The sequence below is a fragment of the Chrysemys picta genome, chromosome 8 (genome assembly GCF_011386835.1).
Source record: "Chrysemys picta bellii isolate R12L10 chromosome 8, ASM1138683v2, whole genome shotgun sequence".
NCBI lineage: Eukaryota > Metazoa > Chordata > Testudines > Emydidae > Chrysemys > Chrysemys picta.
Window position 1 is genome coordinate 7,861,918 of NC_088798.1, and position 22,704 is coordinate 7,884,621.

Here is a 22,704-nt window from a genome sequence, read left to right on the forward strand (position 1 = left end):
GATTTGCAAGCTGCTTCAAAGAGCAGTTTTGGCCTAATCTGGATGGTCCCGTTACTGTTAATTTACTTTTGGTCACCAGTGCTTTGGCGACAAGGAGAAATCCACCCTCACACACGGGGCTTATGTTTGACAAGCAGAGGTGCCCAGGGTTGTTTAAGCACACCCGCTCCACCGATTCCCTTAAGCAGCTCCCCATTTCCTCCTCTAATTGGGATATGGAGCTGACGAGGAAGAACAATCACAAACTGCAGCCTTTAAAGAGACCCTCAGGAGGAAAGGAAATATCAAACTCATTTGGTAGACACTGAGCCTGTAACTCCCTCACCACAGAATCATAGAATGTCAGGCTTGGAAGGGACCACAGGAGGTCATCTAGTCCAACCCCCTGCTCAAAGCAGGTCCAATCCCCAGACAGATTTTTGCCCCCACACACTAAATGACCCCCCTTGAGGATTGAACTCACAACCCTGGGCTTAGCAGGCCAATGCTCAAACAACTGAGCTATCCCTCCCCCCATTGGTTTCTAGCTTGTGCTGTGGTGGTTAGCGAGTCAAACCCAGTCTGTGCTACTTTTAGCTTAGGGGTCAACCCAGGTTTTATGAAAATCAAGCTGCCACCTAAGCTTTCCATACATCATCACCAACGATAATAATTGTGAACTGGAACTTGTTTTCCGCTCACTGGCTGCTGATGGCAATGATGTATGAAGCCAGAGCAATACAGCTCCATCTGCATAAGACAAGTTGATGCCGCATAGATAAAAAAAAAAAAAAAGAGTCCACATACCTGAAATAAAATAAAGAGCTGCTTTGAATAGCAAACCGAGCAAGCGTGACATGTAAATCACCAAGGGAATGCATATTCAAGAGAAGCAGGATCTCATTTGTATAGGGACAGCCTGCCTCTCTCTCTCCACTAAGATTGTTCTTGATAAATAGGACTTTTAAAGGGAGAGTAAATAAGCAGTTGTCAACACATTGAGTGCCGAGTGAGGAGGGAAATTAAAGGTGAAGCTAACACACATGTTTCTAAAAGGCCAGAGAGCTGAGATAATAAGACAAGTTATTAAAACAGAATCTAACCGTGTGACAATTCCTCTCTTCAGTGCTGCATTTCTTAAGTGTTATGCTAGGCTGCTCAGGTCTGCAGTTGGGTTTGGGGAATAGGGAACTATTCCTTGGAAGCTGTTTACCTTAATGGGCAAAGGAAGGGCTGAAGGGCGAAAGTAAAGATCAATTTGCTGCATCACTTGGGCAGATCCAAGCCCTCATGACCACCCACTTTTTGCTTTCACCAGGGAGAAATGATTTTCTCATCCATAACATTTGCAAAGCTACATAGGGCAAGAAATATATTATTTTTCCAGACGATGAAAGAAGAGGGAGTGTGGGGAAATGAAAATGGAAAACTTCAAAAACTGAATGTTTTTCATAAACAAATTTTGCAAATAATTTTGCCTGAATGAAAAATGGTTCCATTTCAAACCCCAGAAAACAGAAAGACCTTCAAATTTTTAAATGATTTCCCCTCCCCTCCCCATTGTTGACCACTTCTAGTAAAGATCCGATCCAGAGGCAGCACTGGGACCTAATGGAGCTTTTATGGTCTTTTTGCTATAGATTGGGGACAGGTAGGTCACCTCCATCTGGCATAGAAGAAGCTATGACTCACTGCTAAAGGTGTCTATTGCTCTGAGTATTAAGACAATCATACAAGTAAAGGGCTAACAGCAAAATAAGGAGTAACCTGAAACAAAGAAATGGAAGGTATAGTGTGGGGAACAATCTTTTACCGGCAGTGGAAAGGACTATTTGCTCTAATAGGCCTTTCCCTTCTTGTATTTATATAGTGTGGAGCATCAATATTAAGGAGATTAAAGCATAAGGAACAAACACATATTTCCAGTTACGTATTCGCAACTCAGCAAACTATTAACTTTAGACTAGGGTTTACCTTAGATGTCCAGTTCAGGTGCCCTCAAAGCACTCAGAAAGAAGGATGGATTTGTAAAGGATACAGGCTTCTTCTGTATAGGGGACAGTAGAAGTAGTTCCTCCAAGGATGTAGCTGTAGAATGAGACTTCCAGAGTATAGCAATAAGAAGAATGGTCCAATAAGCCGCCGAGGAAGCGTCGTCCTGTCCCTGCCTTCACAGCATCACGGTTGAAGGACGTGCTAGACTGCGTGGGAGAAAGACACAAGGACTAATCAGGAGAGATCATGGGCATGAATGTGTACGGCTTGGGAAGGAGATTGTATAGAAAGGTGTGAAATAGGATTGACAAAGCTCATGTGTCTTGATTCTCATTTATACACTAACCCACTTCAAGGTCCCTTTAACATACAAACATAAGAACGGGCATAATGAGTCAGACCAGTAGCCCATCTAGTCCAGTAGCCTGTCTTTCAACATTGGCCAATGCCAGGTACTTCAGAGGGAATGAACAGAACAGGCAATCTTTGAGTGATCCATCCCTGGTCACCCACTCCTAGCTTCTGGCAATCAGAGGCTAGGGACACCCAGAATATGAGGTTGCATCCTTGTCCATCTTGGCTAATAGCCATTGATGGACTTATCCTCCATGAACTTATCTTGTTCTTTTTTGAACCCTGTTGTAGTTTTGTCCTTCACAACATCCACTAGCAATGAGTTCCACAGGTTACAGTGCCAGAATGGTATAAAGACACCTTAGTGTAAATGAGAATCAGGCACATGGAGCTTAAGATTCTGTTCACATTGTGAATTACCTAATTAGTTTGAGTTCACAAGTCTTTTTATGGTGTAATTTAAATCTTTTTCCCCTGCCAAGGATACCATTCTGAAAGCATAATAGGAAGCCCAAGCTCTATAATAGGCAAAGCAGAACCCACCCAATTTCCCCCCGAAAAGCTAAGCTAGAACAGATGTCTGGGCTTTAGAGAGAATATATTGCAAGTTATCATCTCTATCTTCCCCTGCCTGACACTTCTTTCCACAGACTCTCCTAAGCAAAATGTAAACCCAATAACATTTGAGTTCCAGTCAAACTTTCTAACGTAAGATGTTTGAGTGGGTCTGAAATTAGACCAAAAACATTTGCCCTTCACTAACTCAAAGCTTAACTAGCTTTGGCTAACTACTTATTTAAAAAAATAATAATCCTGCACTGTTCTAAAGCGCAAGTAACAGTGTAAAACACAGTAGATTGTATGATTGCTGAAGAATACAAGAGTATTTTTGGTAAGGTGGCCAACCAATGAACTTCAAAGTCAAACCCTACTTTGATGGACACCATCTAGGGTTTAAAGGAGAGCTCAGTCTCCATTCCTGTTCAACTCTTGGGTTCTAGGGCACTACTTCCAGTGTGGTGATGTATTTTGCAATGTGAACTCTTCTCCTATAGGGATTAGGCCCAAAATAGCAGTTCCTTTCATACAGGCCACTATCCAATGGTGATAACCATTAGGCAGTACCAATCTGGGCTGAACATGAGCCAGTGACTCAAAAGCAAAAGACTTACTAGGTCTTATTCTGCTTTGCTCTAGCAGGTTCAAGGGACCTTACATTTCCACCCACTTTGAGGCCCTTTTACATAGCCAGGGCAGTATAAAAGGCCCTTAATGTAAATGCGAATTCAGGCTGCCATGTCCATTATTAATTCCTGGAGCCAGCCAGTCCCTTTTTACCATGTTTATTACCCAACATCACAGCAGGTGTCGAGCCTGACTGTTACTGAAAACAGAGAAAATGAGAATTTTATTTATTTATTTATTAAAAAATAATCTAGCTGCTCGAGTTGTTTCATTTCCTGCACCTAAAACTGAGAAGATAACACTAATATGCAAATGCACAGCAATTTTTGATCAATCGGGTATACAGGATTATATAAACAAAATAAATGTCTTCTGCTTTGTTAGGATTCTGCATGTTTTAAAGTCTATTGTGTTATAAAAGTAGGGTTTATAGGCTAATTGGAATAAAATGGAATCCAGTTTCTTATTAGTATTACATTTAGAAGCTTCTGAATGGGACTTCTTGTAATCTTTGCACTGATATAACTTTTGTTTCTTTGTTTTGTGGTAAAGGATGCACAAAATATATCCCGCTTAACGTATTCTAGGTGCTTTCATGGTAGGTGATGCAAGACTTAAATATGCACTGAATATCTATGGGGGTGAGGGAAATAGAAAGGAAAGTGGAGTTAATAAGGACTGAAGTTGAAATTAATCGTGAAATTGACATGGAGTAAAAGGTCAAGACCCTCTCAAAAAAGGAAAGCATTCTGACTTCCTCAGAGCTACGGAGCCCAAGACCTTCTGGCATTCGGAGGTGAATCACTCCAGGTTTGTTTCATCAGTTAATTAGAAACATGAAGAGGAAGAAGAGCACACTAAATGCAGTGTTAGCTACTGAACCTTAGTGGACTGCTCTTAGTGGATTGTGCTTCCCATGAAGAGAGAACACAAGAACATTCCCTGATCCTTTTTGCTACAAACAATCCTCTCAGATGTTGATCACAGAAAGAAGTCCCAAACATTTCAGTGATGAGTTACCATATAGCTCTCATTTTGGCCAACACGAGAAAGAAGCATGAAGAGGTTGTGACGCCTAATGGTTAAAGTAAAGAATTAGGCTCCAAGAGCTCCCTGGATTCTAATCTTTTCTGAGTCACTAGCTCCCTCTGTAACCTGGAGCTAGTTACTTAATCTTCTTCTCGTGCCTCACCTTGGAAATAGGACAACAAACATAACCTCACCAATAACTAGATGCAGCATTTGAGCTGGTTTCCCTATGGCAAATAAATAACCACAAAAAAATTGCAGGTATGTATACGAATAGGTAAAATTATACTTGAATGCATAGTGCCATGGAATACCAATAAATTGTGGGATAAAGTAAGACCAATGCTGACAGTCATCTGCTGACCACCTATGCTATCAGCCAGTAAAATCTCATTTCCAATGGGAGTTACACCATATTAACCACACTGTAGGATGTAGCCACCTGTGATAATGTCTATGAATAGTTTGGGCCCTTTAGAAACCAATGACAGGTTTCCCCGTATACTAATATGAAGGCTGGATTTACCAATCCCATCCTCTTATCGCTCTGAGGCAATGCATAGGAACATACTACACAACAAAGTTCAAGTTCAATCCAAAGTATGGTCACAGTTAAGCAAAAGTGTTCAAAATTGTGTCTAAATTTAAGCACCTAAATCTTTTAAATAAGTGGCCCTATTGTCAAAAATGTGGCACTTTCCAGGGCCTACCAGTAAAGTCAATAGATGCTACTGTGTAGAGCCAGTCAAAAGTTTTTGACTGAAACTACCTGCCAAAATGTTTTTTTGAAGGGAAACTTGTAAATGAAACAAAACTTCTCCAAAGATGGAAGAATTTTAAAAGGTTACAGAGTGGAGAACAGAAAAAGAATAAAGAAAGGAAATAGTGAAGAAAAAACCAACCCAAACTCTGGACATTATTCACTTTATTACATTCAGTGGCAAAAAAGTGGGAGGGAAGAGAGGAAATATGGGGAAAATGAAATTTTCAAAATGTCAATTTGTTCAGATTTTGAAAAAATATCAAAGTAAAAAAAGTTCCATTTGAAACCCTGCAAAACGAGGGTTGAAATGACTGAGAAATTTCAAATTTTTGAATGAAATGTTTTTTTTTTCCCAGAAGCCATACTTCTGGGAGCTCAGCACATTTGAAATATGAGGCCATTCATGGACTAAGGATCTTAATGTAAGGCCAAGATTTTTTAAAACGGGGCTCTACGGGAACACAGGCAGACTGATTAGATGCCCTGATTGCATGATTTGACTGGGCGTGTTTTAGAACCGCTTTTTTTGGGTGGCGGGGGAGGGGAAGGGGGAGGCTCCTGCACCAGGATGAGTTGGACAGAATAAAAAGGTTTACATTTGGAGACAAACTAGAACACAGCAGTGGAGGGGGTTTAGCCCTCAGATTTCTACAGCAGAGTCCTCACTGAGCAAGTCAGGACAAGTAGAAGGAAAGTGTGAAAACACGGGGCATTTGGCTGGGACGCTGAAGAAATGGTACAGAACGAACTAACCTGCGGAAATGACAATTCTACCATGTAGGCAATCTGGGCATGCCAGAAAAAGGGACATGCGGTTGCACGTGGATTCAATAACGAGATCAAATGTATTTTTGGTGGGATGAGGTGGGATACAGGCTCAGGCAATGCAGGTAATGTCAGTGGCGAACTAGTCTCTTATTTCCCTGGGAGACTCTATTACCCTGAATCCCTTGCAACGCAAAGTCATCATTAAGCAAATGCAGTGAACACGCACAGCAGGAAAGTAGCTAAACAAATATTTATTTCTCCAAGTCTGAACCACATAAGAGTGTCAACAGCAACAAGAAAGGACAGAATCAGGAAAAAGAAAAACACAAGGGACTTTGAAGTTCTGGAATGGGAAGATTTGTATAAAATCGACAGGAATTCATTATTAACACACATAGGGATACTAAAGCTTGCAGAGCAACTAAGCATCCTGCCTCCCAAACGGTCCATGTAATAGAAGAACTTCTTGAGCAAATGTCTATCCAGAGGGCTAGGAGAAGCCAAACAAGAATCCAGGCTGTTAAAATAACGAAGCAGGTGGGAAGCCAGGACACAGCAAAGCAGAATGGCAAGCGTCATGATCACAAAGTCAACCTTGCCCATTCCACCCCTTTTGAGTCTGCCTGGTGCGGCCCTGCTCTGCAGGGATTACTATGGGAGATGTCAGCACCTCAGAGCTGTGCATCACAAGGGATCTCTGCATCCTTAAGGGTTTTTGAGGCTGTGGCCGTCGCAGGCCAGGGATAAGAGTGGGGTCAAGCCAGTGGCTTTAAGATTATGAGGATCTTCTAGCATTCCACTATGGAAAAGGAAGTGCCAGCAGTTCAAATAAGCCTGGCTGCATGCCTGCACTGGGAAGAGTGTAAGGAGCACGTTTACTCCCCCTGTATGGGCTACCTGCTTCGATCCCAGTGCTAGGCTGCTACTTCCACTCCTGCACAGGTGGGCAGGAAGTGGGTGGAGCCTAGGGTCTGTTCCCCCAGTGACTGGCCAGAACAGCTGAAAAAGCATGAAAGGGGAGCTAGACTAATAAAGGGCTGGCAGAGCTTACTTCCCCCACGGATGAAGGGAGCAGTGGGGACCAAACTGTGACTCTCTGAGGCCCTGCTCCTGAGACAGTGCAGTTTCACAGTGCGCCTTACTCCGGCTGGACTACAAACTGCCAATCCAACACAAAGAGAGTGAAGGAACACTGAATATAGACAGGAAACAGATGAAGTAAGAAGGAAAGCATGTTGTCATCAACCAACTTGAAACCTGGTTGCAGCTAGCACAGTCCTGAATGCAATGTTGATAGGGCCTGAAAGATCAACTTTCAATATAGCAGAGCTAGTCAAAATATAATTCCCGTTTTCTTCTGAAATTAGATTTTGGTATATAGGACATACAGAATGTCCGTAATCCATGTCTTACTGCGTAATATTCCACAGCATGGATGCACACATAGACAGGGTGAGATGGAGGATAATAAACCCACCACAAAAACTCTTGTCAAAGTAACCTGAATGGCCACACATTCCAAATCATCTTCGATCTAGTTTGCAATGTCCGCACCCAAATTCTGCACGTTATCACTTGTGCATGCAAAGAAGAACTTTTCCAAATAAAAAAAAATTGATTTGAATACACAAATAGTTTAATGAGTGTAAATTCTGTCATTTGCACATGTAGGTGAATTTGTGCACAGATCACATATGCAACATTGGCAGCACACACACCCTCTCACACACACACACAGAATCCATTCTGACCATTTGTCCTGATGGGTTAGATGGAGATCCATAAAAACAGAGGAATTCAGAGTTAAAGATAAATTGCTGCCCTTAATGATCTTTGTTATGCTTTGGCATTACAAGGAATTATCAAAGATATGCCAGTTTATCCCATCTCATGTTTCTTTTGGAAAGAAAGTTATATTTGCAATTTCTCCTGTAGGATAATAATCCCTATATAGGATGCTCGTAGTTTGCTTGCTCAGTGGTTGAGCAATAAATGTGTTACCTGCTGGGATAAACCAGGATTATGCATACAAATTGCCCTGTGATCTTTACACATGATCACCAGCAATGGTCAAGCGTAATCATTACTCAATTAGAACATCTCTGAGGTGATCCATTAATGCTGTCCACAAATGAACTCTGTGAAAAGAATACTCAGATTTCTTAAACTGGATTCACCTCTCTGAACCCGCTGCTCATAGCCCCAGAATGCCTAGCACAGTGAAAAAAATAAATAGATAGTTGTTAGAGGACCAAAAAAAAAAAAATGACACAGTTGTCATAAAGGAAGAACAGAGCTGCCATTGGAAAATGGACTGAACCCCAGTGTGCGCCAAATCCATCTCGGTGAAGAGTTTTACACCATCATCAGTAACTCCCTCCCTCTCCAGATCTTTCTACCGAAGTCTGGGGAAGTTGGACATCTTTGCCAAGGACGATTGTAAATAGTGGTATTACAAATTGTTACTCTTTGGTTACCCTCCCAGCAGTGTATTCTAAGAGGGGGGCAACTGGCAGCTATTCTTCACCTTATGGATTGAACTAATTACTTCCATGGTGTGCCCAGCAGCCGCTGCTCTGACCCTGCCAGTCTCGCAGTCGGGAGCCCATCAAGCAGCTATGTTACCAGCAAAAGTGTTATCTCCCTACGTTTCCGAAAGCAACGAGGAAGCTTCATACTTCTAAGCCAACTTAACTATCGCCTCATGCCAGCTCCATTAACTCTCTTAATCGACTGGAAAGCGTATGTTTTAGTGTTTCCCATGATAGCCTATCGACTCCGTGCGGAAAAGGTCTGGAGATATGGAAACCATGGAATTCAGGAGGCAGATTTTTTGCTTTATTTCTTTTATAGCGAAATGTAGCCGGCCTCTGAAACACAGAGGAGATTGCTTAAAACGAAGGGAGATTGCAGCAGAAGGAGGGGGCAAGTAAAAGGGAAGTATGCTCGAAGTAGAGATGTGATAAACTGTGAACGGAACTCCAATTACTCAGACTCATGTGCATGTCTCACCCCCACAGTCTCAGGCCGTTCCTGATGCAGAGAGGGAGATGTATTTCATTTCTTAGAATAACTAACTATTGCTGAAGTGCAGGAGATTTGAAAAGTCAGGCGTAATTCGAATAAGCAGGCCATAGTTTGGAGCTTTTCCAAACTCCTTTGGGTCAGCAGAACCGGGCTAGAATGGTGGGCAACCTATGGCTCCGGAGCCACATGCGGCTCCTTGTATAGGCACCGACTTCGGGGCTGGAGCTACAGGCGCCAACTTTCCAATGTACCGGGGTGTGCTCACTGCTCAACTCCTGGCTCTGCCGCAGGCCTGGCCCCCACTCCACCCCTTCCCGCCCCCTCCCCTGAGCCTGCTGTGCCCTTGCTCCTCCCCCTCCTGCACACCATGAAACAGCTGATCGGGAGGTGCGGGGAGGGAGGGGGAGGCACTGATCGGCGGGGCTGCTGGTGGGCAGGAGGCACTGGGAGCGGGGGTGGGGGAGCTGATGGGGGCTGCTGATGTATTACTGTATCAGAGGGGTAGCCGTGTTAGTCTGAATCTGTAAAAAGCAACAGAGGGTCCTGTGGCACCTTTGAGACTAACAGAAGTACTGGGAGCATAAGCTTTCGTGGGTAAGAACCTCACTTCTTCAGATGCAAGACTGAAGAAGTGAGGTTCTTACCCACGAAAGCTTATGCTCTGAAGAAGTGAGGTTCTTACCCACGAAAGCTTATGCTCCCAGTACTTCTGTTAGTCTCAAAGGTGCCACAGGACCCTCTGATGTATTACTGTGGCTCTTTGGCAATGTACATTGGTAAATTCTGGCTCCTTCTGAGGATCAGGTTGGCCAACCCTGGCCTATAAGAATGGGCCCTCCCCGACAAGATTCTGCTTCTTCCTGGCAACAGCTGGGAAGACAGCATGTCTCACGATATTTGGGGACTTCTGCTCCCAGCTGGAAGCAGGAAATGCCAAGGTGGGCAGCAACAAGAGACTGAGAGAAATTGTCTGACTTATTTCAAGCCTTGCAGTTCACAGTCAGAGAGGGTTCATGGGAAGGTTCTGATTGGCTCTGAACCCGTTTGTTAAGAATGAGATTGGCATAGGCCTGAACCCAAACCTCAGAACCAAAGATCCTCAAACTGTAACACGCTTTATCAGGTTCTACGGAGATGCCTCATTTTTCTTTCTTCCTACTATTCGACATGAAGTACCCAACAATACAGCACCGCAATCACATTGCAGGACCGACATAAACACAACCCACACTGAGCCACTCTCTGAGGATTTAAAGTGTGATTCTACTCAGAAAAAAAAGATGGTTAAAAAAAGCACTTTGTTACTGCACACACCGATATTCTCCCTAAGGGGGTCCATTATCCCCTTTTTACGCCAGCACAACTCCTATTAGCATTAATGGGAGATACACCCATGCATCAAGGGGATATCAGAACCTTTCCCCTCTTAAGTGCCTTCTGAGTCATGCCTGCTTAAGTTTGCTGACAAAAACAGATTGTTTTGTCTGGTCAGCAGCCCAGAGCTGTGAAGGAGGGAGCTGTTATGCGCTCCTGTCTCATGCATCATCAACAAACAGCCAAGTTACATTCTGACTCCAGAATCTCTGTGGCTGAAGGAACTAATGCTGTCCTCCATGGAAGTGAATGCAGCTGGAAGCCAAAATAAAGCATATTTGCAAATAGAGGGTGGATTCATAGACTGATCAATTCTAAGGCCAGAAGGGACCATTATGATCATCTAGCCTGACTTCCTGTCTAGGACAGGGCACAGAACTTCCCCCAAAGTAGTTCCTGGAGCTGATCTTTTAGAAAATCACCCAATCTTGATGTAAATATTGAAAGCGATGGAGACTCCACTCCGACCCTTGGTAAGTTGTATTCAATACACAGTCTGGAAGCACACTGGGCATAGCACACAAGGCAGCTGGTGGTTGAGCCTGGCGCAGCACGAAGCCTAGTAGTACGTGTTTGCAGGGTGGCATCCACTCTTCCTAATTCTTTCCAGTCCTCCAGAATTCCATCAGCGACAGTCTCTGTTTTGTAAGCTGCTGTAACAGGGTCTGACCTCCTCCACCACTGGACTCTGCCAGCGCCTCTATTTCCACACTCCTGGGGTATTCCAAAACTGTCCCAGTCATCCATGCAAGTGTAACATGCACCCCTTCTGGTGGTGTTATTAAAACAATGCAGCTCAACAAAACAAAACAGACCTGCAGCAACCTCAAGCTCGGGCTTCTTGTTCGATCAAGGGCAGCGTCATGGGTCTCAGCAGTCCACGGCACCCCTCCTGGGCTATTAGTCCACTGTAGCCTGCTGATGCAGACCAATACAAGGGGGACTCCCTCCCACACTTGTTGGAAGTCCCAGCCTGGCCACCTAAACCAATGCAAGTGTCAATTCCCTTCCTTACCCCTCGGATTATCTGTTACAGACTTGTGTCTTCTAATCAAACCCTTCCTCAGGGCCTCCTAATTCCCTCTTTTATTCCTGTTCCTCACTGCAGGTAGCACCAGCCAGGGCTCCCTCTAACTGGAGTTGGAAGCCCCTTCTCCGGTCGTGTCTGACTGCGTGCCCTATAGAATCCTCCTTACAGATCTCTCATCTGTCGGTCTCTCTTCCTACTGAGCAGGTTCATTTCCATCCTGGGCTACCATTACGTGCTGCCTGGTCACCTGACTCATCCATTGGCTGACACCAAACCCATCACCGGGCAGGCAGAAAAGTCGGCACAGTTGGAGTTGAGCCCAGCCTGCCGTAAAGGCCGAGCCCATCCTGTGACGGGTGCTGGTTACGTACATATGTCCTATAAATGCCTCCCAGCCATAATCAGGAAAAGACTAGCTGCTCTTTGTAGAGACGACCTCTGCTTCACAACACGCACCCTGCCGCTGAAGAAGCCAGAGTTCGCATTTTGTAGTATTCTTTTGAGCTGATAATCAATACTGTTTAGTATAGTGCAGCTCTGGGGCCCTCACTTCCCCTGCTTGTCAATGAAAAAAATGAGACGCTGCCTCAAAAGATGCACAAAAATATCCTGTAGCAATTGCCTGAGGTGCTACAGGTTACAACAGAGGTATGAATATTGGAGGCGGGAGGGAGGGCATCCTGGCGGGGCACTGACACAAATGACACAAGTTTCGGACACTGCCACAGAGCCAGACAGACAAGAAGGCACAACTACCACAGAAGCAGAAACCTAGATAGAATAACCTGTTGGGAAACTGATAAACTCATCATTAAATGGCAAGCCCACAATTAATTCCAAGGCGTGGATGGCGAGATCACAAGCTGCTCTCAGGCAGGGGCACTGGAAAGCTAAGCTGGGAGACTAGGACTCTGAATCTCAGGATCCTTCTGGGTTCCCCCCTACTCCAGGGAGGGAATAAACTATGCTGGGTCAGAACCTGATGCAGGATATGCTCCCCAAAGCACTGGCAGTATCCGGCAGATTTGGGGTGCGGGAGCCAAAGCTCCACCCATTTCCTACCCCCCTGTGCCAGGAAAGGCATGGGAAAGTAGTAGCTCTATGGAGCCTACTTCCCCTCCTATGGTGCGGGGAGGGATAGCTCAGTGGTTTGAGCATTGGCCTGCTAAACCCAGGGTTGTGAGTTCAATCCTTGAGGGGGCAAAAATCTGTCTGGGGATTGGTCCTGCTTTAGCAGGGGGTTGGACTAGATGACCTCCTGAGGTCCCTTCCAACCCTGATATTCTAGGATTCAGTTCCTTATTATTAAGTCTATGTACTGTGGTAGCACAAGGTGCTGTCCATCCACACCTAACAGCCCTGTGATGCTGCACTCGCCAGGCCACAATCCGGCCCCAGATGGTTGATTAAAGTAATGGTGACGATCTGTGTAACTGTTACTTTACCAGACTAAGTGCTCACAATTTTAGAGTAACAGGAAAGCTGTTTCACCCTCAAATATACAGGATTTCTTCCCCTGGGGTTTTAAAAATAATGCATTTACAAGCAAAATGATAAGAAAATAGCAAAAAGAAAAATAAACAACAACAACTGCATAGCTTGTGGGTGTTTATTTCCCCCCCTCCTCTTAGTGGAACAGATTAATTCAAAGATAAGCCTCTGGGTAACATGGGGCTGGACTGATTCACTATCATGTGACAGATCAGTTTCATTTGGCCAAGAATCTCCAGAGGGCAGCGTTCTTGGGAGACTCAGACATACACACTCAGAAATATGCAGTTTACAGACTGTTGCCTGGGTCACCACAAACACATCCCCACTCCCCCCTCAAAGTATAGAGCAGCATGTCCAAGGAGCTGTGAACAAAAATGTATCCCAAAGGGGAAACAAATAAATAATGGATATATTTGTCTTCCTGGAAATGCTACTGGTATAAGACAACAACCAGAGTGTTCAAATCATTTCTATTGTGTTCTGGTTTTGAGAGATTTCTGGGGAGATCTGTTTGTCTTGCATGATGTTGACAAAGCCTTCCTGAACGCAGCCGTCATTGGTATTCCAGTGACAAGGGAGTTTTGTCTAAATGACCGAAAGATGCGTAGAAGGGATGTATCCCTGCGCTGGACAAACACACACACCTGTTCCCACCCCCGATCCCATTTGCAGTGCCAACCGCCCCAACCAACTCCAAACTTGTCTCCTGGGATTAGCCCCTGCATTGGTCCAAAGCACTTCCCTCAGGGGTGCCCCAGAATGCAGAGTGATTTCAGAGATGAGTGTTGTGGATCACAAGATTACAGAACAGGGCGTCCAGCATGTGATGGCATTGACAAACTGGAGCAGCTGTCGCTAGCATGTGAGAGAAGGCTTGTTGAATGATGCAGATCAAGGAAGGATAGGAGGGATGGATGTGGGGGAGGAGAGAAAGAAAAGAGTTTTATTATCAACATCAGGAAGCAGCTGAGGGACGACAAGCTCAGATGGAGTGGGTGAATGAAGACTCGAGAAGCAGTGAAGAAAACAGGAATGCAGGAGCTAAAATTCAGCTCACTAATTTAAGTGTGTCACCAGTGTGCCTAACCCAGGGGGGAGTCTCGTGAAGTGAGCTCACCCAGGTTTTCAATAAACAGACCAATGTCTAACTCAGGTTGGCCCACCTGGGCCTTACACTCCCACAGTGTGAATCAAGAAGTCTCTCAGTGACCTAAACACAAAGTGTGGTCAGCAATGGGCCCTGACCAGGCCTGCCTTCTTGGGTTATGGTAGAGGGAACACCCTTTTTCCCTCCCCAGGCTTCTCCCAGGTACTGCTCTTTGACAGAAGCAACCAGCCCTTTTCATTTGGTCTGCTGGGCCCTGCAGATGACCCTGGAAGGCCCTTCTAGTCAACCCTGAAGTTCCAAAACTTGCTGATAATAACCAGGACATAGGTGATCTGGCTTAGTGGTCAGAGCAGAAGTCATGTCTAGTGGGTGGAGCAGGCATCCAGGTTGGGGAATGAAGCCAAGGGTCAGCACCAAAGTCAACCTGCAGTTACCAGAGCCAGGGGTGGAGCCAGAGTCAGAACTTGGAATCGAAGCTGAGGGTTGTAGCTGAGGTCAGATACCAAATGCCAGAGCCAAGGATCAAGCCGGAGTCGAGGTCAGAAGTCAGAGTCGAGCCAGGGCTGGTCACTGAGGATTGGAGGTGACGTGTAAGAACTGGAGGAGAGGCAAGGATCAAGCAGAGAGCAGGAGCATGGTGGGAACAGGGGCAAAGGCAGGAGTGAGGAACACAGCAGGAGCCAGGAACAGGGTTGGGTGTTGGAAGCAGACACAAGCAGGGCCCAATGCAGTCACAACAGGAAACCACCCTGCTGCTCAGACAAATGTGCTGTTCCTTCTCTTGGCTTAAATAGTGTAGCTGGACCAATCGGTGGAGCCGAGCGATCCTCCAATCACAGCTTCTGTGAGTGGTGCCTTGGCTGGAGCTATAGCCCTAAGTAGCTTCTCAGCCCACCTGGTTTCAGTAGTCATTGGTTGGAGCCCAGGATGTGGCAGCCAGGGCCGGCTCCAGGCACCAGCCGACCAAGCACGTGCTTGGGGCGGCACCTGAAGGGGGGCGGCGCTCCAGCCGGCCCGGGAGAGCGGGGCCGTGGCCGGGCTCGCCGCCCTCCCCGCGGCGCTCCCCGCCGGGGGGCTGGGGACGGCAGGAAGCTTTTTTGCCTGGGGCGGCAAAAAAGCCAGAGCCCGCCCTGGTGGCAGCTGTCTAGGCACTCCCAGGCATGGCTTCAAGACCCAAGACATCATGCTCCGGCCCTTCTTTTCTCAGAGATCCGCTTCCCGGGGAAGAGCACAGCAAGGGAGTGGGATCTCCGGCAGTGAACGGCTAGCATATTGCCATCCCTAGCTGCCTAACTTCTGGCATCCAATTTTAAAAATGGTGGCCTCAACCTCTCTGTCCCGCAGTTGCCTCACCTGTATGATGGGGATAAGGACTTTGAGATAAAAGGCACTGCATTAGTCCAGAGTATTGCTAATCAGGCCCAACGAGCAGGCAGATCAGCTGTAAGACTGACTGGACTGATTCTTAAGTGTTTATGTGCTAAATATGAATGTCACACAGAGCTCAGCCTCTGAGGAAGACTGTATGGTCTAGTGGCTCGGGCACTGGACCTGGAACACAGGAGAGATGGGTTCTGTCCTCTGATCTGCTGTGTGACCCTGAGCAAGTCACTTCACTGCTGTCTCCCTTCCCACTCTGTGTCTATCTTTTCTATTTAGATTGTAAAGACTTCTTGGCAGGGCCAGTCCGTCACTGTATTTGTATGGTGCTGGGCAGAAGGGGGCTCCTAGTTGCTACTGTAAAAAATAATGAGAAATCGGAGTAATAATGTAGCCATTCTGCTCTGAGGAACAAGGTGAGAGGAGGAGGGGAGAGACGTCAAAGAAATAGAAAGGATTTGGGGTGTCACCTATTCACGGTGTTGCTACCTGAACACTGATCTTTGACCAAAACCTTTTTCTCATTTAACAGCCAGAAAAGCAATCCATGGGAGACAATAAAACCATTATAGAGTGGCGCTGGTTGTTACTTTTAACTGAAACAGAGACAACAGATGGTCTCCTTTAATACTGTCACAAAGGTCAAAATTAGCCATCCCTAAGGCCAACATGTTCTTGAAATGCTCAAGTGCTTGCATGTGGGCCGTTATGACTAAGCCACTCTCCAGAATGAGAAATGTCCAACTAAGAACACCACTCCAAATAGCGCAACAATTCCTATCGATGGATAATGTGTAATGTGTTCAGAGACGGTGTCAACAGCTGCTCATAAAACCGGATTCGTCAGCCGTTTCAAAGGAGTCTGTCAGCTCTTTCTATTATAACTTTGGAAGATAATATATTTATGCTGTTGTTTAAAAATATCTTTCTAGATGCTTGAAAATATAAAAGCTTTTTCTACCAATTCTGAGCTTATTTCCTCTACCGCAGCCCAAGTAAATCTGACTTTTACATATTGGTCTCGGAGGAAAACTTCAGAGCTTTTCTTTGCCTGTTTCCTTATTTATGCAGCAGCATCCAGGTGAATGCCGATGCAGGAAGTGGGATCTGCAACCACAAGCTAGTGCGGTTTTGGTGAGACCTACAGAAACAGTTGTAGTAAGAGGAGGCCCTGAGATATAAACCTTGGTATCAGAGGCCTGGTATGAGGCCTAAGGCCTGAACTAAAGTAGTGGTCAAGACTTTGCTAACATAAAGCAAAGTTAAGCTGTGAGCCAGAAGCAGGCCCTGCTTACAGAAGCTGGCAAGGAAAGGGCTGATGCTGCAAAAAGAGACATACCTAAAAGGTACTGACACCAGATATCAGAACATACATTATACCGGAACATTCCACAGATAACAAGGAACAGGCCGACCCATCCCAATGACAGGGGCAAAAGGGTAAAATGATGGATAGAGTTGTTTTGATCGAACCAACATGTACAAGGTGAGAGGCGGCACCTTACTACGTAGAGGGGTTGTACCTTGCTACGTAGAGGGATACCTCAATACGTCAGGAGTGATGTGTAACTTGTTTGTACCTGTGTATAAGAATGTATCCCTGGGGTGGTGTCTTTGTCCGGCCACGGGGGCAGTGGAAAGTCCCGCCACTGAGCCGGGTCCTTGCCAAGAGGCATCTATTAGTAGTATGCCCGGTAGACTAAGTAGTCTACGGGGAACTGCAATTGTGTCCGAGGTCGCAATAAACCTGGCCGAGGTGCCTTTGTACCTTACTAGACTCTGTGGTTATTGGGGGTTCTCGTTGGGTCTGCTGTGTCAGCTATCTGCGCAGAGCTGGGGCAGCACACAGAGGGAACACACGCACGCAGCCGAGTGATATCAACAGGAGAAAGCAGAAGCACCACACCGGTAGCATCTGACAACAACAGTCGCTGACTTCATTTTCTCCTGGCAGAGGCTCTTTTTGGAAGTTGTTAAGAATATGGAAGATATTCCCACATTTCAAGACAGCCATAGTTGGGTATTAAAATACCTACTGATACCTTTAAAACTGCATTAGTTTCCAAAGAATTTGTAGCACTTTACACATTATTTATTGTGTAGACTAATTAATCCTTGGCACTCCAATGAGGCATGCATTTTTTTTTTTAATCTCCCACTTAGCAGATAGGGCAGAGAGAAGTTAGGGGACATGCCTGACGTCACGCAAGTGAGTCCGTAGCAGAGCCAAACAACACTCTCATCCCCTGCTCTAATCTCTAGACCACTCTCCCTCATATGCTGTCATTTAAATAAAAAGGCCTATTGGCAAGGATAGGTGAAGAAAGCAGCCATGCATGAAATGTGCCCTACAGTATATTAATGGGAGATTGCCAGACAAACCAAACAAGGCCTTTGGTCGCATCATCTTAGGCTTGTTGTCTCTGCTCGTTTGCATCTCACTGTGTGCTTGCTGCCAGATTCCCAGCTGGAAGGGAAGGATTTGCTTTCCGTAGCCCACTCTGGACTCAGCTGCAATCACGCAGAGCATTGAAAAAAATCCCATTGAACCGGGATTCATTCTGAACGCGTAAAACCCAGACAAATGACTGCTTTCCCAAAGTGAATCCCATTTCACAGCAACTAGGTTATTAGTGTGGAACTCCATACGAGTAGCCTGCATTCAAAAGCCCTCTGCATTATTAATGGAATATGAGCTTTTGACATCAAAGGAGATCCATTATATATGCTAAATGGTGGCAAAAATTGTACCCGCACTTCAAACCTTTTCAGTTCTTTGTCCCTGGTAAATCAATCAAGGTTGACAGACGCTTTAAGGAGAGTAATCGTTGCAATGATCCTGTCAATGGATAACATAATGGAACATTGTCTCTGTGCTGCGTGAAGACATGGAGCTAGTCAATTATGGACAACACTTCACACAGCCGCCTGCTTTCACGTGAAGTGCTGCTGTTGAAGTATTAGAATCCCAACAAATGTCTGCAGTGGCATACAATGTAAAATGAGACCTCCTGAAGCTTTGGAAAATTAATTAGCAACAACACTGGCCTATTCCCACACTTTCAAACATCGGCCTGATAACACTAACGATGCACTTCCCCCGCCTCTTGGAGCATTCAGTGGATTGTATTTACATACACAATTTTTAATCTCCAACACTTTCCCCCCGCCCCTTCAAACACACAAAACTCTCAAACCGAGGCGTCTTTTTATATCTTTTATGCAGCGATCCTAGCAGCACAGTCAATGATATTTCCAACTGTTCGCACAACTCCTACACATGCAGCTGAAAATGCTACAGCTTGGAGACTATTTCATTTGGAAAACAGTGGCAACTTCCGGTGGCTCCTTTAAATGCATCCCCTTGGTGTTTTCAAATCCGCAAGCATTCCCATTCACATCTAGATACGTGCATATCAATACACATTCTGCTCTATGCAGAGATTAATGCTTTGGATTGAGGACAGGGTATATCCTCCAAACGAAACAGGAGATCAGTGGGCTGAAAAGCCCGCCTCTGAAGTTGAACAGCAGCGTAGCTATTGTTTGGGGACCTGCCACTGAACTGGTTCATTGTGCTCCCTTGTATGACACATTGGCTCGCACTGCAAACAAACCCTACGCTGCATTAAGTGACACAGCAACTACATAGGTTGGGGGCGCTGACACTACATAATATATTGCCTGCCAGCAGCACCAGAATGAACTGCAGCGGGCTGGGAGCCAACATGCGCTTTCAGCTTCCAGCTACCACCAAACACAAACCTACGAGTCAGAGGGGGAGGCAGCGTTTTTTATTTAATTGTTGGCACCTATTTCCTACATCCCTTTTTAAGGGAGAGTTTGGACTAATTTCCCTTGTTAAGAGAAAGTACCTGTCACACACATACGTTAAGTCTCCAATTTTCTGTCCCTTTTAGGGACTGTTACATCACTGTAGCATCTGAGCGCCTTGCAGTGTTTAATGCATTTAGCCACATAACCTCCCTGCGAGGTAGGGCAGTGCTATTCCCCCATTGTACACGTGGGAAACTGAGGTACAAAGAAACAAAGTGACTTGCCCAAGGTCTCACAGGAAGCCTGTGGCAGAATCAGGGCTTCAACCCAGGTCTCCCAAGCCCTATGTACCCTTCTGCCCCCCAATCTCTCACTTTGGTTAATTGAGATGGCATTATGGAGACAGGGAGGATGCGAGTGCCACACACCAGCTGTCATGTCATTCACAAGGAACCCCCGCTCATACCACAGAGCTAGAAACATAATGTGTGGAGGGGTGAGGGAGGGAGAAAACAGAGATTGAGGAAATACAATTGTGGTCAATGAAAGGAGTCAGACTATGACAAACTAAAACAGATTTCTGCTGAGAACCGAAGCCTCCATCCTCTAGAATCCTTCCCTCAGTCTAGCTAAAAATGCGACCGATATCTTATAGAGCTGCTCAAAAAATTTCTGACTAAATGATTTTCCATTGAAAAAAGCTGATGCCAAGAAATCAAGTTTTTTGTATGTGAAAATGTATCAATATGATCAACATTTCCAACAGGAAATTATCAAAGCATTTCATTTTGACTTTATCATTGTTTACTTTTATGAATATAATATAATAGTTGAAACTTTTTTATTATAACGTAACATAAAAGTCAAAATTATAAAGCCAGACACTCTGGTTACTTTCTGCAGACCTCAGAAAGCTGTGAAGCTCAAAACCTTGTTCCCTTCCACCAGAGAAGTTGGTCCAGTAAAAGATATTACCTCACCCACCTTGTCAAAGTTCAAATGAAACATTTAGACTTTATCAAAATGAACTGTTTCAATGAGGTTGGAACAAAATAGTTTAGAATATTTCATTTTGTGAATAATAATAATTCCAAGATTTTGACTTTTTGTCCAAATTTGGAAATCTTGGATTTCCGGAGGAACTGAAATTCTGTTTTCAGCCTGCTCCAACGTCTTACAACCTTACAAGTAGGATGACTTAGGCTGTTAATATTTTGTATGTGGACAACTGTAAGATGTATAACCACAATATACAACTTGGAGAGAAGGGGTTGTGATCTCCACTGGTAATTGACGGAAAAATGGTGACAAACATATTGTCATTAACATTTGAAAATATTTCATGCTTCACATTAAAAACAAAATTCATAGACTTTCATTAAGCCTCACATTTATCTTTTTTAAAAAAAAAAGGAAAATAAAAACAAAATAAGAGAAATGTTGCTTACAAACGAGAAATCTTCAGCATTCTGACAGAGTAGCTTAGGGAAAATAGCCTGTCTCTGAAATCTTTCTTCCTCTTCAAAGATGTTCCCATACATGAAGCCATTCATCATGGTGGAGTGGGCATGGATGTCAATATAGAACTCCAGGCTAATTTTCTATTGAGGAGACAGACAAACAAGCAAACATGAGATAGCCCACAAAAACATTTGAAAGGAGAAGCCTGTGTTAACAGTAAGGCTGCCATCCTTAAAACCATATAGTAGTTGTAGGGTATGCATAATCAGAGAGCTATACTGGCTATATTGCTTTGATTTATGCAAACCTATCCATGCCTCTTTGGCTCTGCAAAACTGCGGTTGAAATCTTGCAAACAAATGTGCTCTTGTGGGATTGTCAGTATATGCTGATCCCCATTGGGGTGGAAATATCCGAGTCTACTAACTCTCTAAACACTAAGGAGGACCCAATGCAGAGAAAAAGGCAGAGTGACCTCAGTTCTGACCTTTCTTTTCTCTGCTGTTTGTAGCCCCCTGTGCTTCTCTTCTTCATTGTACTCCCTAAATGGCTAGCAAGCTTCACTCTCCCTACCCAACTTGATTCCCCTGTGTTCCAGGAGTCAGCCTGACCATCTAATGACAATGCAGTCCACTTCCATGCAAGGACCTTAGTTTGAGGTCAAAGTCTCCAGGCTCCATTGGGAACCCTCAGAAGGGCCTTGCTCAGCCCCTTAGGGAGGGGTTGCTTTGGGTCACTCTCACGTGACACATCCTGATTTATTTTTCTACTCTTAAATGCTCAGATTTCCAGGCCTCAGGTGTGACATAAAAAGCTAGAACAGAATAGAACTCCATACACAGCCCTCCAACCCTCCTGAGCCAGAGGAAGAGATCCTGCAATACAGGGACTTGGTTGGTGAGAAGCATGGAGCATTACTAGAAGACTCCCTGCCTATAAAATGGACCATAGTAAAATCTCACAAGCAGCCAGAGTCTCACATTTAAGACCAAAATGTTTATAATACCCAGTAATTTAGTTACAATCAATACATAGGGCCAAAATAATGACCTTACTCTTCAAGTGCATCTCTCATTGAAATAAAAGGGCTATCAACAGCCAATCATACAGAACACTGTTATAATATATGTAGATTCCTGATCCCAACACAGCACTGGAGTTGCCCTATAGACATAGGTTACCCTTAATAGTAAACTGCAGGCAAAAAAATTGCCGTGAATATATGTTGATAACAATATTATAACAAATCCACCCAGCTCTTCACACTTTTCATGGTGCTGCACAACATGGGGCTACTAGGAACTTCATGGTGACAGCAGGGATAAAATTCAGATCTTCCTGCTCCAAGGGTGCAGACCCCCTTACTGGAGCTAAGGGGAAAAAATTCTGTTAGCACTATAGGAACTGTAACACTCAGCTAAGTAGTCCTGCCACTATCCAGTACCAGGTGGTGGTACGTGAATATACCAGCCAGTATAGTACAATGCATAAATATATGCAGTAAATTTAGGCAGCATATAATGTATGCTAAGCTTGATAAGAATACATGCTGCTGCCGAGAAGTATCTAGGAGGACGCTGCATTACAAGACAGTCCAATGCAATACAAAAGCATTTCACGTGACACTAGTGGCAGCTCTCCTAGATGCTCTCTAATGAGGGAAGAGCATAATTTGGCATGTGATACTAATATGATTCAGATTTACTTTCCCTTGGCAGTAAACCAATGCACAACCCACAATGACTGTTTAGTTTAATTAAACAGCCAAGAGAGTAATATTGCATCTTATTAAGCCTCTCCTGTGTTAAGATGCTAGTTAATGCAATATCAATAGGTGACTATACTACATAGATAAAGGAGAACTTGATTGCATTTGACTCTAATATAATATAGTTAATTGTTTGCTACTGCCAAAACATTATACTGTGCTGTAGAGGACCAGCTTAACAATAAAAGCACACCAGCAATTCAGAGTTATAC

General features: G+C 44.7%; 1 protein-coding gene across 1 annotated transcript in view; it reads right to left on the minus strand.

The window, feature by feature from the left end:
• Nucleotides 1–22,704, minus strand: part of AGBL4 (AGBL carboxypeptidase 4) — a 1,392,624-nt gene that overhangs the window by 117,256 nt on the left and 1,252,664 nt on the right. Inside the window, exons 10-11 of the mRNA XM_005284894.5 lie at nucleotides 20,712–20,864; nucleotides 2,018–2,180 (exon numbers count right to left, since the gene is read on the minus strand). Coding sequence (XP_005284951.2) covers nucleotides 2,018–2,180; nucleotides 20,712–20,864 — 316 coding nt within the window. The remainder of the gene's footprint in view (nucleotides 1–2,017; nucleotides 2,181–20,711; nucleotides 20,865–22,704) is intronic.